General features: G+C 66.7%; 1 protein-coding gene across 1 annotated transcript in view; it reads right to left on the bottom strand.

Annotated features, from left to right (window-relative positions):
- The window catches only part of LOC106732115 (serine/threonine-protein kinase A-Raf-like), a 29125-nt gene extending 15361 nt beyond the window's left edge, over nt 1–13764 (bottom strand). The window contains 4 exon segments of the mRNA XM_075918585.1: nt 10755–10857; nt 11286–11389; nt 11927–12126; nt 13667–13764. Of these exon segments, the coding sequence (XP_075774700.1) occupies nt 10755–10857; nt 11286–11389; nt 11927–12103 (384 nt within the window). The 5' untranslated portion in view covers nt 12104–12126; nt 13667–13764.
- Between the last annotated feature and the right edge of the window lie 1251 nt (nt 13765–15015).

The following is a 15015-nucleotide window of genomic DNA, read 5'->3' as shown; positions in this document are numbered from 1 at the left end:
GGGCGTTATCGTAGGGTCCCTGGGGCCGGGGCGTTATCGTAGGGTCCCTGGGCCGGGGCGTTATCGTAGGGTCACTGGGCCGGGGCGTTATCGTAGGGTCTCTGAGCCGGGGCGTTATCGTAGGGTCCCTGGTCCGGGGCGTTATCGTAGGGTCCCTGGGTCGGGGCGTTATCGTAGGGTCTCTGGGGGCCGGGGCGTTATCGTAGGGTCTCTGGGCCGGGGCGTTATCGTAGGGTCCCTGGGCCGGGGCGTTATCGTAGGGTCCCTGGGCCGGGGCGTTATCGTAGGGTCTGTGGGCCGGGGCGTTATCGTAGGGTCCCTAGGGCCGGGGCGTTATCGTAGGGTCCCTGGGCCGGGGCGTTATCGTAGGGTCTCTGGGCCGGGGCGTTATCGTAGGGTCCCTGGGGCTGGGGGGCGATCGTAGGGTCCCTGGGCCGGGGCGTTATCGTAGGGTCTCTGGGCCGGGGCGTTATCGTAGGGTCCGTGGGCCGGGGCGTTATCGTAGGGTCCCTGGGCCGGGGCGTTATCGTAGGGTCTCTGGGGGCCGGGGCGTTATCGTAGGGTCCCTGGGGCCGGGGCGTTATCGTAGGGTCCCTGGGGGCCGGGGCGTTATCGTAGGGTCCCTGGGCCGGGGCGTTATCGTAGGGTCCCTGGGGGCCGGGGCGTTATCGTAGGGTCCCTGGGGCCGGGGCGTTATCGTAGGGTCCGTGGGCCGGGGCGTTATCGTAGGGTCCCTGGGCCGTGGCGTTATCGTAGGGTCCCTGGGTCGGGGCGTTATCGTAGGGTCCCTGGGGGCCGGGGCGTTATCGTAGGGTCTCTGGGGCCGGGGCGTTATCGTAGGGTCTCTGGGGCCGGGGCGTTATCGTAGGGTCCCTGGGGCCGGGGCGTTATCGTAGGGTCTCTGGGGCCGGGGCGTTATCGTAGGGTCCCTGGGCCGGGGCGTTATCGTAGGGTCACTGGGCCGGGGCGTTATCGTAGGGTCTCTGGGCCGGGGCGTTATCGTAGGGTCCCTGGTCCGGGGCGTTATCGTAGGGTCCCTGGGCCGGGGCGTTATCGTAGGGTCCCTGGTCCGGGGCGTTATCGTAGGGTCCCTGGGGCTGGGGCGTTATCGTAGGGTCTCTGGGGGCCGGGGCGTTATCGTAGGGTCTCTGGGTCGGGGCGTTATCGTAGGGTCACTGGGCCGGGGCGTTATCGTAGGGTCCCTGGGCCGGGGCGTTATCGTAGGGTCTCTGGGGGCCGGGGCGTTATCGTAGGGTCTGTGGGCCGGGGCGTTATCGTAGGGTCCCTGGGGCCGGGGCGTTATCGTAGGGTCCCTGGGCCGGGGCGTTATCGTAGGGTCTCTGGGCCGGGGCGTTATCGTAGGGTCCCTGGGGCCGGGGCGTTATCGTAGGGTCTCTGGGGCCGGGGCGTTATCGTAGGGTCCCTGGGCCGGGGCGTTATCGTAGGTGTGACGTAGTGGGGGTACCTGGCTGGTTTCTATGCTGCTGGCTCTGGGGGAACCCCCACTGGCTGCTGTGGGTACCACGACCCAGCAAAACAGGATGAGTCACTATGCAAACCAGTGGCCAGACACCCCCCATGGAGAGGAACAAAGGAAGGTGGAATGCTGCCTTGGCTGGGGGGCAGGGCTGGAAGTGAGTGAGTTGGTTGCTGGCTGTCGGAGGGGATGGATGAGACAGCCTAGGGAGAGGAGCTGGAGTTTAGGGGCCCAGTCTCCCCCATCTCAAGGGGGCCTGAGGCATCCTAGCCCAGTTCCTGTGACCAGATTACATCTGTGCTGCGCTGTGCTGGAGGAGCAGTAAACCACCCTCAATTCCACTGGCTGGTGCAGTCTGTTTGCGCCATTTCGGGGTGCAGGAGACGGGGGACCCCAACGCGCCGTCACACTGGTGTCAGAAGTGGGATGCACTGCACCCCGTGGATGGAGCTTCCAGCGGCAAGCGACAAGGCGCAGTAGAAGCAAGAGCCCTGGAGCCAGGCATGCTGGAGACAGAGCGAAGCGGTTCCTGGGAATCGTGGGGCGCTGCAGCACTAGACTGGTGAGTCTGCACCGAGGGGCCCAGCGGGCAGATGGCCTACGCCCGACTCTTGAAGGCAGAGCTGGTGGGGCTGTGCAGAGAGAGGGGCTTGCCTGTGCGGAAAGCAGCCAAGGCCCAGCTGATTACCCAGCTGGAAGAGAATGACCAGCCACAGGGCCAGGATCTTGTCCCCAGGGGAAGCAGCCAGACCCCCCCTGAGAGTGTGTCAGGCTCAGAGAGGGGGAGGAGCGCTGGAACCCAACGGAGAGATGAGACAGCGTCTCCCGGGAGGCCTGCAAGCCGTAGCCCATCTAGGGCAGGGGCCAGCCCAGCGGAGCTGCGGCGGCTGGAGATCCAGCTGCGGATCAGGGAATTGGAAGTAGAGGACCAAGAGAAGGAGCGCCAAGATCGAGAGAGGCAGCGACAGCATGAGCTGGCCATGGCAGAGCGGAGAACCGGCGGGGCACCGGCTGCGCCAAGTGCGGATGGGCCCCAAGGTCCCAGGGCTGCCAGCCACTTGGAGAGGCTCGTGGTGGCCCAATTGAAGGACATGGGTGACATAGACGGGTTCCTCAGCTCCTTTGAGAGGGCCTGTGGACTGCAACGGGTTCCCCCAGCTGACTGGCTGCAGGAGCTCATCCCCGCACTGAGCCAGGAGGCGGCCGGAGTGCTCAGTCAGCAGGAGGACCTACAGCCAGGGGATTACAACCGAGTCAAGGAGGCCCTGCTGCACAAGTTCGGGCTGACCCCCGAGATATACAGGAAGAAGTTCCGGGGGGTACAGAAAGGGCCACGGGAGACCTATGTGGACCTGGCCTCCCGCCTGGCGCAATACTGCCGCAAGTGGGTGTCTGGAGTTGGAGCCCAGACCGCAGAGGAGCTGCTCAAGCTGGTCATGATGGAGCAGTTCTATGAAGCGTGCCCACCCAAACTGAGGCTGTGGCTCAAGGACCGGAGACCAGAGAACCCCCAGGAGGCCGGGAGACTGGCGGATGAGTTCACGGAGAGCCGGTCCGGGTGTGAACGGGAGTCCCGGAGAGAAAGGGAACCGCGCAGAGACCGGATCTCGGCTGAGCGACGGAGGGAGTCAACTACGGGGCGAGACCAAGGAACAGGTCGTCTGCGCCCCAGAGAACCAGCCAGGGCCTGGACAGAGACAGCCCAAAGCCTAACTTGCCATCGCTGTGGGCAAAAAGGCCACAAGAGGGCTCAGTGCACCAGGTCCCAGGACCGGGGACTGTCCAGGGTTAACTGGCTGGGGCGGGAGGAAGGGCAGGCTGCCCCAGAGGCAGGGGCTGGCAGGCAAACCTCAGCTCAGAGAGAGGGGAAGGATGCTCAGTGCACCTCCCCTGGGAGGTCTGATTCTCAGGAGGCGGATTCCTCCGTGTACCGGGTGGGGGCAGGACGGCCCCTGCGGAGCGAGTGCCTCATACCCCTGGAGGTGGATGGTAGGAAGGTGACGGGCTTCTGGGACACGGGGGCGGAGGTGACTCTGGCCCGATCTGACATAGTGGCCCAGGAGCGGATACTACCCCACGCGCAGCTGACCCTGAAGGGCATAGACGGGTCCCCGTTTAAGGTGCCTGTAGCCAGGGTGCATCTGAAATGGGGGGCGAAGGAAGGCCTCAAGGAAGTGGGGGTGCACCCGCACTTGCCCACCGAGGTGCTGATGGGGAACGACCTAGAGGAGTGGCCCCATGAATCCCAGCGGGCTCTAGTCACTACCCGGAGCCAGAGCCAGCGGGGGGCTGACAACGTGGGTCCAGGGAAGGACTCCTGGCAGCGTCCTCAGGGTCCCATCCCAGTGGACACGGGGTCCAGCCAGGCTGGGACTCCGGACCTAGGCAGAGGTGGGGGACAGGTCCCGATCCCTGCCTCAGCAGCTGAATTCCAGGCTGAGGTGCAGGCAGACCCCTCCTTGCAGAGGCTGAGGGACCAGGCTGGCCTCCGTGCAGCTCAGCCCCGGGGGAGAGGTGGCCAGGAGAGATTCCTGCGGGAGCGTGGGCTCCTGTTCCGTGAGTGGCTCCTCCCCAGGAAGGCGAGGGCATGGAGGGTAGAGCGGCAGCTGGTCGTCCCCCGAAAGTATCGCCTCAAGCTGCTGTATTTGGCCCACGATGTCCCCGTTGGGGGCCACCGGGGGATCCGGAGCACCCGGCTGAAGCTGCTCCAGCACTTCTATTGGCCGGGAATCTTTACAGCCGTGCAGCGGTACTGCCGGTCCTGTGACTCCTGCCAGAGGGGCGGGAAGGCCCAAGACAGGAGGAACGCGGCTTGGGGGTCTCTACCCCAGATAGAGGACCCTCTGGGCTTGCTGAGAGAGTTATGGGAGGGGAAGTCCTCCCTGGATGGAGCATCGGGGGTGGAAGCCGCCCTGGCTGTCCAGAGAAGGCTCGCTGGGCTCATGGCCCTGGCCCGAGAGACCCCGGCCAGAGATCAAGGCCAGCGGAAGGGTGGGTGTGACCCCCGAGGACAGGCCTGGGCCAGTCACCCTGGAGCGGGGCGGCGAGTGGACAGAGGGAAGCCAATTCATGTGGGGCCTCGCCACGGCCGGCCCGAGTCAAGGGGAGCACCCATGTCCTCAGGGCGGGTTCCCACGCAGAGGACCCGAACTTCCCTAGGTCACGAGCGGAGTGACCCTGCTCAGTTCGCTCTCGGAGGGGGGAGAACTGTGACGTAGTGGGGGTACCTGGCTGGTTTCTATGCTGCTGGCTCTGGGGGAACCCCCACTGGCTGCTGTGGGTACCACGACCCAGCAAAACAGGATGAGTCACTATGCAAACCAGTGGCCAGACACCCCCCATGGAGAGGAACAAAGGAAGGTGGAATGCTGCCTTGGCTGGGGGGCAGGGCTGGAAGTGAGTGAGTTGGTTGCTGGCTGTCGGAGGGGATGGATGAGACAGCCTAGGGAGAGGAGCTGGAGTTTAGGGGCCCAGTCTCCCCCATCTCAAGGGGGCCTGAGGCATCCTAGCCCAGTTCCTGTGACCAGATTACATCTGTGCTGCGCTGTGCTGGAGGAGCAGTAAACCACCCTCAATTCCACTGGCTGGTGCAGTCTGTTTGCGCCATTTCGGGGTGCAGGAGACGGGGGACCCCAACGCGCCGTCACAGTAGGGTCTCTGGGGGCCGGGGCGTTATCGTAGGGTCCCTGGGCCGGGGCGTTATCGTAGGGTCCCTGGGCCGGGGCGTTATCGTAGGGTCTCTGGGTCGGGGCGTTATCGTAGGGTCACTGGGCCGGGGCGTTATCGTAGGGTCTCTGGGGCCGGGGCGTTATCGTAGGGTCTCTGGGCCGGGGCGTTATCGTAGGGTCCCTGGGGCCGGGGCGTTATCGTAGGGTTCCTGGGCCGGGGCGTTATCGTAGGGTCACTGGGCCGGGGCGTTATCGTAGGGTCTCTGGGCCGGGGCGTTATCGTAGGGTCCCTGGTCCGGGGCGTTATCGTAGGGTCCCTGGTCCGGGGCGTTATCGTAGGGTCTCTGGGGGCCGGGGCGTTATCGTAGGGTCTCTGGGTCGGGGCGTTATCGTAGGGTCCCTGGGCCGGGGCGTTATAGTAGGGTCCCTGGGGCCGGGGCGTTATCGTAGGGTCCCTGGGCCGGGGCGTTATCGTAGGGTCCCGTGGGCTGGGGCGTTATCGTAGGGTCCCTGGGGCCGGGGCGTTATCGTAGGGTCCCTGGGCCGGGGCGTTATCGTAGGGTCACTGGGCCGGGGCGTTATCGTAGGGTCTCTGAGCCGGGGCGTTATCGTAGGGTCCCTGGTCCGGGGCGTTATCGTAGGGTCCCTGGGTCGGGGCGTTATCGTAGGGTCTCTGGGGGCCGGGGCGTTATCGTAGGGTCCCTGGGGCTGGGGCGTTATCGTAGGGTCTCTGGGGGCCGGGGCGTTATCGTAGGGTCTCTGGGTCGGGGCGTTATCGTAGGGTCACTGGGCCGGGGCGTTATCGTAGGGTCCCTGGGCCGGGGCGTTATCGTAGGGTCTCTGGGGGCCGGGGCGTTATCGTAGGGTCTGTGGGCCGGGGCGTTATCGTAGGGTCCCTGGGGCCGGGGCGTTATCGTAGGGTCCCTGGGCCGGGGCGTTATCGTAGGGTCTCTGGGCCGGGGCGTTATCGTAGGGTCCCTGGGGCCGGGGCGTTATCGTAGGGTCTCTGGGGCCGGGGCGTTATCGTAGGGTCCCTGGGCCGGGGCGTTATCGTAGGGTCTCTGGGGGCCGGGGCGTTATCGTAGGGTCTCTGGGGCCGGGGCGTTATCGTAGGGTCCCTGGGCCGGGGCGTTATCGTAGGGTCCCTGGGCCGGGGCGTTATCGTAGGGTCTCTGGGTCGGGGCGTTATCGTAGGGTCACTGGGCCGGGGCGTTATCGTAGGGTCTCTGGGGCCGGGGCGTTATCGTAGGGTCTCTGGGCCGGGGCGTTATCGTAGGGTCCCTGGGGCCGGGGCGTTATCGTAGGGTCCCTGGGCCGGGGCGTTATCGTAGGGTCACTGGGCCGGGGCGTTATCGTAGGGTCTCTGGGCCGGGGCGTTATCGTAGGGTCCCTGGTCCGGGGCGTTATCGTAGGGTCCCTGGTCCGGGGCGTTATCGTAGGGTCTCTGGGGGCCGGGGCGTTATCGTAGGGTCTCTGGGTCGGGGCGTTATCGTAGGGTCCCTGGGCCGGGGCGTTATCGTAGGGTCCCTGGGGCCGGGGCGTTATCGTAGGGTCCCTGGGCCGGGGCGTTATCGTAGGGTCCCGTGGGCTGGGGCGTTATCGTAGGGTCCCTGGGGCCGGGGCGTTATCGTAGGGTCCCTGGGCCGGGGCGTTATCGTAGGGTCACTGGGCCGGGGCGTTATCGTAGGGTCTCTGAGCCGGGGCGTTATCGTAGGGTCCCTGGTCCGGGGCGTTATCGTAGGGTCCCTGGGTCGGGGCGTTATCGTAGGGTCTCTGGGGGCCGGGGCGTTATCGTAGGGTCTCTGGGCCGGGGCGTTATCGTAGGGTCCCTGGGCCGGGGCGTTATCGTAGGGTCCCTGGGCCGGGGCGTTATCGTAGGGTCTGTGGGCCGGGGCGTTATCGTAGGGTCCCTAGGGCCGGGGCGTTATCGTAGGGTCCCTGGGCCGGGGCGTTATCGTAGGGTCTCTGGGCCGGGGCGTTATCGTAGGGTCCCTGGGGCTGGGGGGCGATCGTAGGGTCCCTGGGCCGGGGCGTTATCGTAGGGTCTCTGGGCCGGGGCGTTATCGTAGGGTCCGTGGGCCGGGGCGTTATCGTAGGGTCCCTGGGCCGGGGCGTTATCGTAGGGTCTCTGGGGGCCGGGGCGTTATCGTAGGGTCCCTGGGGCCGGGGCGTTATCGTAGGGTCCCTGGGGGCCGGGGCGTTATCGTAGGGTCCCTGGGCCGGGGCGTTATCGTAGGGTCCCTGGGGGCCGGGGCGTTATCGTAGGGTCCCTGGGGCCGGGGCGTTATCGTAGGGTCCGTGGGCCGGGGCGTTATCGTAGGGTCCCTGGGCCGTGGCGTTATCGTAGGGTCCCTGGGTCGGGGCGTTATCGTAGGGTCCCTGGGGGCCGGGGCGTTATCGTAGGGTCTCTGGGGCCGGGGCGTTATCGTAGGGTCTCTGGGGCCGGGGCGTTATCGTAGGGTCCCTGGGGCCGGGGCGTTATCGTAGGGTCTCTGGGGCCGGGGCGTTATCGTAGGGTCCCTGGGCCGGGGCGTTATCGTAGGGTCACTGGGCCGGGGCGTTATCGTAGGGTCTCTGGGCCGGGGCGTTATCGTAGGGTCCCTGGTCCGGGGCGTTATCGTAGGGTCCCTGGGCCGGGGCGTTATCGTAGGGTCCCTGGTCCGGGGCGTTATCGTAGGGTCCCTGGGGCTGGGGCGTTATCGTAGGGTCTCTGGGGGCCGGGGCGTTATCGTAGGGTCTCTGGGTCGGGGCGTTATCGTAGGGTCACTGGGCCGGGGCGTTATCGTAGGGTCCCTGGGCCGGGGCGTTATCGTAGGGTCTCTGGGGGCCGGGGCGTTATCGTAGGGTCTGTGGGCCGGGGCGTTATCGTAGGGTCCCTGGGGCCGGGGCGTTATCGTAGGGTCCCTGGGCCGGGGCGTTATCGTAGGGTCTCTGGGCCGGGGCGTTATCGTAGGGTCCCTGGGGCCGGGGCGTTATCGTAGGGTCTCTGGGGCCGGGGCGTTATCGTAGGGTCCCTGGGCCGGGGCGTTATCGTAGGGTCTCTGGGGGCCGGGGCGTTATCGTAGGGTCTCTGGGGCCGGGGCGTTATCGTAGGGTCCCTGGGCCGGGGCGTTATCGTAGGGTCCCTGGGCCGGGGCGTTATCGTAGGGTCTCTGGGTCGGGGCGTTATCGTAGGGTCACTGGGCCGGGGCGTTATCGTAGGGTCTCTGGGGCCGGGGCGTTATCGTAGGGTCCCTGGGCCGGGGCGTTATCGTAGGGTCTCTGGGCCGGGGCGTTATCGTAGGGTCCCTGGGGCCGGGGCGTTATCGTAGGGTTCCTGGGCCGGGGCGTTATCGTAGGGTCACTGGGCCGGGGCGTTATCGTAGGGTCTCTGGGCCGGGGCGTTATCGTAGGGTCCCTGGTCCGGGGCGTTATCGTAGGGTCTCTGGGGGCCGGGGCGTTATCGTAGGGTCTCTGGGTCGGGGCGTTATCGTAGGGTCCCTGGGCCGGGGCGTTATAGTAGGGTCCCTGGGGCCGGGGCGTTATCGTAGGGTCCCTGGGCCGGGGCGTTATCGTAGGGTCCCGTGGGCTGGGGCGTTATCGTAGGGTCCCTGGGGCCGGGGCGTTATCGTAGGGTCCCTGGGCCGGGGCGTTATCGTAGGGTCTCTGAGCCGGGGCGTTATCGTAGGGTCCCTGGTCCGGGGCGTTATCGTAGGGTCCCTGGGTCGGGGCGTTATCGTAGGGTCTCTGGGGGCCGGGGCGTTATCGTAGGGTCTCTGGGCCGGGGCGTTATCGTAGGGTCCGTGGGCCGGGGCGTTATCGTAGGGTCCCTGGGCCGGGGCGTTATCGTAGGGTCTGTGGGCCGGGGCGTTATCGTAGGGTCCCTAGGGCCGGGGCGTTATCGTAGGGTCCCTGGGCCGGGGCGTTATCGTAGGGTCTCTGGGCCGGGGCGTTATCGTAGGGTCCCTGGGGCTGGGGGGCGATCGTAGGGTCCCTGGGCCGGGGCGTTATCGTAGGGTCTCTGGGCCGGGGCGTTATCGTAGGGTCCGTGGGCCGGGGCGTTATCGTAGGGTCCCTGGGCCGGGGCGTTATCGTAGGGTCTCTGGGGGCCGGGGCGTTATCGTAGGGTCCCTGGGGCCGGGGCGTTATCGTAGGGTCCCTGGGGGCCGGGGCGTTATCGTAGGGTCCCTGGGGCCGGGGCGTTATCGTAGGGTCCCTGGGGGCCGGGGCGTTATCGTAGGGTCCCTGGGGCCGGGGCGTTATCGTAGGGTCCGTGGGCCGGGGCGTTATCGTAGGGTCCCTGGGCCGTGGCGTTATCGTAGGGTCCCTGGGTCGGGGCGTTATCGTAGGGTCCCTGGGGGCCGGGGCGTTATCGTAGGGTCCCTGGGTCGGGGCGTTATCGTAGGGTCCCTGGGGGCCGGGGCGTTATCGTAGGGTCCCTGGGCCGTGGCGGTATCGTAGGGTCCCTGGGGGCCGGGGCGTTATCGTAGGGTCCCTGGGCCGGGGCGTTATCGTAGGGTCCCTGGGTCGGGGCGTTATCGTAGGGTCTCTGGGCCGGGGCGTTATCGTAGGGTCCCTGGGGGCCGGGGCGTTATCGTAGGGTCTCTGGGCCGGGGCGTTATCGTAGGGTCCCTGGGCCGGGGCGTTATCGTAGGGTCCCTGGGGGCCGGGGCGTTATCGTAGGGTCCCTGGGCCGGGGCGTTATCGTAGGGTCTCTGGGGCCGGGGCGTTATCGTAGGGTCTCTGGGGGCCGGGGCGTTATCGTAGGGTCCCTGGGGCCGGGGCGTTATCGTAGGGTCTCTGGGGCCGGGGCGTTATCGTAGGGTCCCTGGGGCCGGGGCGTTATCGTAGGGTCCGTGGGCCGGGGCGTTATCGTAGGGTCCCTGGGCCGGGGCGTTATCGTAGGGTCCCTGGGCCGGGGCGTTATCGTAGGGTCCGTGGGCCGGGGCGTTATCGTAGGGTCTCTGGGGCCGGGGCGTTATCGTAGGGTCCCTGGGGCCGGGGCGTTATCATAGGGTCCCTGGGGCCGGGGCGTTATCGTAGGGTCCCCGGGCCGGGGCGTTATCGTAGGGTCCCTGGGCCGGGGCGTTATCGTAGGGTCCCTGGGCCGGGGCGTTATCGTAGGGTCTCTGGGCCGGGGCGTTATCGTAGGGTCCGTGGGCCGGGGCGTTATCGTAGGGTCCCTGGGCCGGGGCGTTATCGTAGGGTCTCTGGGCCGGGGCGTTATCGTAGGGTCCCTGGGCCGGGGCGTTATCGTAGGGTCCCTGGGCCGGGGCGTTAACGTAGGGTCCCTGGGCCGGGGCGTTATCGTAGGGTCTCTGGGGCTGGGGGGCGATCGTAGGGTCCCTGGGCCGGGGCGTTATCGTAGGGTCTCTGGGGCTGGGGGGCGATCGTAGGGTCCCTGGGCCGGGGCGGTATCGTAGGGTCCCTGGGCCGGGGCGTTATCGTAGGGTCTCTGGGCCGGGGCGTTATCGTAGGGTCCCTGGGCCGGGGCGTTATCGTAGGGTCCCTGGGGCCGGGGCGTTATCGTAGGGTCTCTGGGCCGGGGCGTTATCGTAGGGTCCCTGGGCCGGGGCGTTATCGTAGGGTCCCTGGGCCGGGGCGTTATCGTAGGGTCTCCTGCCACTCACGAAGTTGTGCATGGTGAGCGGCACCTCGTCCAGCACCTCCACGTAGAGAACCTGCCCCTCCAGCGGGGAGATGTCCGTGTCCCAGTCCGTCGGCAGCTTTGTTCTGCCCCAGAGACACCGCTCAGAACAAGGAGCAGCCCCGCCCCCCAGCCCCGCCCTGCCCCCCGGTCCCGCCCCCCAGCCCAGCCCTGACCCCCGGTCCCGCCCCCCATCCCAGCCCTGCCCCCCGGTCCCGCCCCACAGCCCTGCCCTCCAGCCCAGCTCTGTCCCTCGTTCCCGCCCGCAGCCCTGCCCCCCAGCCCCGCCCTGCCCCCCGGTCCCGCCCCCCAGCCCAGCCCTGACCCCCGGTCCCGCCCCCCATCCCAGCCCTGCCCCCCGGTCCCGCCCCACAGCCCTGCCCTCCAGCCCAGCTCTGTCCCTCGCTCCCGCCCGCAGCCCTGCCCCCCAGCCCAGCCCTGTCCCTCGCTCCTGCCCCCAGCCCTGCCCCCCAGCCCAGCCCTGCCCCTCGCTCCCGCCCACAGCCCCGCTCACCCGCCCAGGTGCCGGTACACAGCACAGCAGTCCTGGTTCAGCCCTCGCACTTTCAGTGCTTTGTCCAGGGCGTCATAGACGGTGGCTCCCGGCCGCACGTTGACCTGAGGGGAGGAGGGATTTACACACGGCTCTTGCCCCCCCAGCAACGGTGAGTTCACATCCCCCCCACCCTCGTGCAAGGGGCAGCAATGATTCTCGCCCCCGGGCTGCCATGCACGAACCGTGCTCCTAATCAACTGCACACTTATTATGCACTTAGGGACCCCTGGAAGGAAACACACGTGTAATTGCACGTCTGGTGCTCACACTCCCCTGCATGCCCAGGGAGCCATGCTATGAGCCACGGGGGTGTGCAATTGCACGGACTGTGCTCACACTCCTCTGTACACACCGAGGGAGCCGTGCAACAAGACATGTGCGTGTGCAATTGCACGGATCGTGGTAACACTGCTCTGCAAGCCGGAGGTACGCTCCAGCAGCCATGCACTGAGCCACGTGTGCGTGCAAGCGCACAGTCCACCCTCACGCTCCTTGCACGTGTAGAGACCCGTGCAAAGAGTTGCAGGCAGCTGTGCAGAAACGTGCTCCTACTAAGGCCACCCTGCCCCCCCGCCCACCCCCGCGAAGATGCCCCTCACCACAGTGCGCTGCTTGTTGGGCAGATAGACCTTGACCGTGCCGGTGCCGGTGCCCAGGCCCGGCTCAGCCACGGCGCTCTCGTCCGGCGCCGGCTCCCGGGGCATCTCCACAGGCACCGGGCACTCCACGCGCAGGCCATTGGAGACAGGGCAGGACACGCCTGGGCAGCGCCGCATGGGGGAGGCAATGGGGGCAGAGCCTGTGGAGAGGGGCAGAGTGAAACACACAGCACCCGCCCCCCGCACACCTCTGCCCGCCCCGCCACATGGTGCCCCTCAGCCCCTGCTCTGTGAATGCCCTCAGTCCTGATCCTGAGTTCCCCGCTCAGCTCTGGAAGGGGAGTGCGGTCTAGTGGTTACAGCGGGGGGGGGGGGGGGCTGGGAGCCAGGACGCCTGTTCTCCATGGCTCTGAGAGGGGCGTGGGGAACAGCAGCGACTCTGGCTGACAGCACCCCACCTCAGGGCTGTCACGGAGTGGGGGGTTCACCGAAAGCCAAGAACTGGGGTGAAAATCAGCCCCCAGGTACCCCCAGCACAAAGCAGCGAGAAAGCGTCACCCGGCAGATGGGGAGAGCCCACAGGGGCTGAGCGCTGCAGTCTGGTGGGGCGGGGGGGGGGGGGGGAGGTGCAGCCAGCTCTGGGGCAGGGCACCTGAGGAAACAGCCACATATAACATGGGGCAGAGGGTGGGTAATGCCAATGCATTTGGCAGGTGGCGCTGCAGCCCCCCTTCCCCCTCTGCTATAGGGGATGGGAGATTCCACTGCAGCAGTTATCCCTCCCTCCTGGTATGGGGGGGGATTCCCTTGGCAGGGTGTGTATGCCGCAGCCCCCACACCCTGTGTGATGATGCTATGAGTGGGAGATTCCATTACGGGGGGGGATGGACGCTGCAGCCCCCATGGGGTAGGAGATTCCATTCCAAGGGGGGGGGGGGGGAGAATGGATGCTGCAGCCCCCATGGGGTAGGAGATTCCATTCCAAGGGGGGGGAGGATGGATGCTGCAGCCCCCATGGGGTAGGAGATTCCATTCCAGGGGGGGGGGGATGCTGCAGTCCCCACAGAGCAGGAGATTCCATTACACGAGGGGGGGGGCACTGCAGCCCCCACGGGGTAGGAGATTCCATTCCAAGGGGGGGGGGGATGCTGCAGTCCCCACGGAGCAGGAGATTCCATTACACGGGGGGGGGGAATGGACGCTGCAGCCCCCACGGGGTAGGAGATTCCATTCCAAGGGGGGGGGGGGACGCTGCAGCCCCCACGGGGTAGGAGATTCCATTCCAAGGGGGGGACGCTGCAGCCCCCACAGGGTAGGAGATTCCATTCCAAGGGGGGGGACGCTGCAGCCCCCACGGGCTAGGAGGTTCCATTACACGGGGGGGGGGAATGGACGATGCAGCCCCCACGGGGTAGGAGATTCCATTACATGGGGGGGGACGCTGCAGCCCCCACGGGGTAGGAGATTCCATTACACGGGGGGGGGGGGACGCTGCAGCTCCCACGGGGGCAGAAGACTCCATTGCACCGAGGAGGGGGGACTCTGCAGCCCCCACGCCCCATGATCTGGAGGGGGCAGAAGATTCCATCGCACGGGGGGGGCGCTGCAGACCCCACTCCTGCTATGGGGGGCAATTCCATTGCACGGAGAGGGGGCGCTGCAGCCCCCATTCTCTCTGCTATGGGGGGGAAGGTAGGAGATTCCATTGGACTGGGGGGGGGTGGAGTAGGAAGTTCCTACCTGTCACAAGGAACCAGCCACCATCTTGAATGAAAGGACCAAATGGGCGTGGCCTGAGGCCTGACGTCCTATGGGGGCGGGGCCTGCGTGAGCAAGGAGGGGTTTAACCCTTCCCCTGCTGCAGGGCGCTGGGCTCCCGAGAGACCCTACAATAACACGGGGGGGGGAGCTGGGGTAACACCCGGCAACAACACACGCGACAGTCACACCCCGGTGGCACAAGAACAGCCCAAGAACAGCCGCGCTGCAACAGCGCCCCTCGCCTGTCACATCCCCCCCCCCCGCCGCCCCCAGCGCGACAGCTCGCCGCGCACCCCGCTGCAGCGCCCACGGGCGGAGCCGCAAAACCCGCCCCGCGCACTCGCACCAGGACACGCGCTGCAGTGCAGCAAACCCGCACCACTGCGTGCACACGGGACAGACACACACCGCCCCGGGCCCCGCACGGCCTCCCTTCGGACACACACACACAGAGCAGGGCACATTCCCTCCAGCAGGCGGCAGCAGGGACACACACACACACACACACACACACACACACAGAGCAGGGCACACACACACACACACACACACACACACACACACAGAGCAGGGCACATTCCCTCCAGCAGGCGGCAGCAGGGACACACACACACACACACACACACACACACACACACAGAGCAGGGCACACACACACACACACACACACACACAGAGCAGGGCACATTCCCTCCAGCAGGGGGCGGCAGGGACACACACACACACACACACACACACACACAGAGCAGGGCACATTCCCTCCAGCAGGGGGCGGCAGGGACACACACACACACACACACACACACACACACACACACACACACACAGCAGGGCACATTCCCTCCAGCAGGCGGCAGCAGGGACACACACACACACACACACACACACAGAGAGCGCAGGGCACATTGCCTCCAGCAGGGGGCAGCAGACACACACACACACACACACACACACACACACACGGACACACACACACACTAACTCAGTAGCAGAAATGAAAATAGAAGAACCCAGGAGTCCTAGTTCCCAGCCCCTTCCCCCCCTGCTCTAACCACTAGACCTCTCTCCCCTCCCAGAGCCAGGAGTCCTGGCTCCCAACTTTCTGTAAGATCCATCCAAGGCAGCATCTCTCCGCCCCGCCCCGCCCATGGGAAGTAGGCGCTGGGGGGGACATTGCTTCTGCCCTTTGCCCTTGCCCGGCCGGGATGCTCCCTCCCCTGGGGGACCCCTGAGGCCTGGGGCTCTCTGGGTGGAGGGGTGCAGCAGCTGCTCCCCGACGGGAGGCTGCACAGTGCCAGGCTGGACGTCCTGTTGCTGCCCAGGGGTCT

Source organism: Pelodiscus sinensis, unplaced genomic scaffold (assembly GCF_049634645.1).
Source record: "Pelodiscus sinensis isolate JC-2024 unplaced genomic scaffold, ASM4963464v1 ctg102, whole genome shotgun sequence".
NCBI classification, from domain to species: domain Eukaryota; kingdom Metazoa; phylum Chordata; order Testudines; family Trionychidae; genus Pelodiscus; species Pelodiscus sinensis.
The sequence above is the reverse complement of the archived record's forward strand: the minus strand, read 5'-3'. Positions and strand labels throughout refer to the sequence as shown.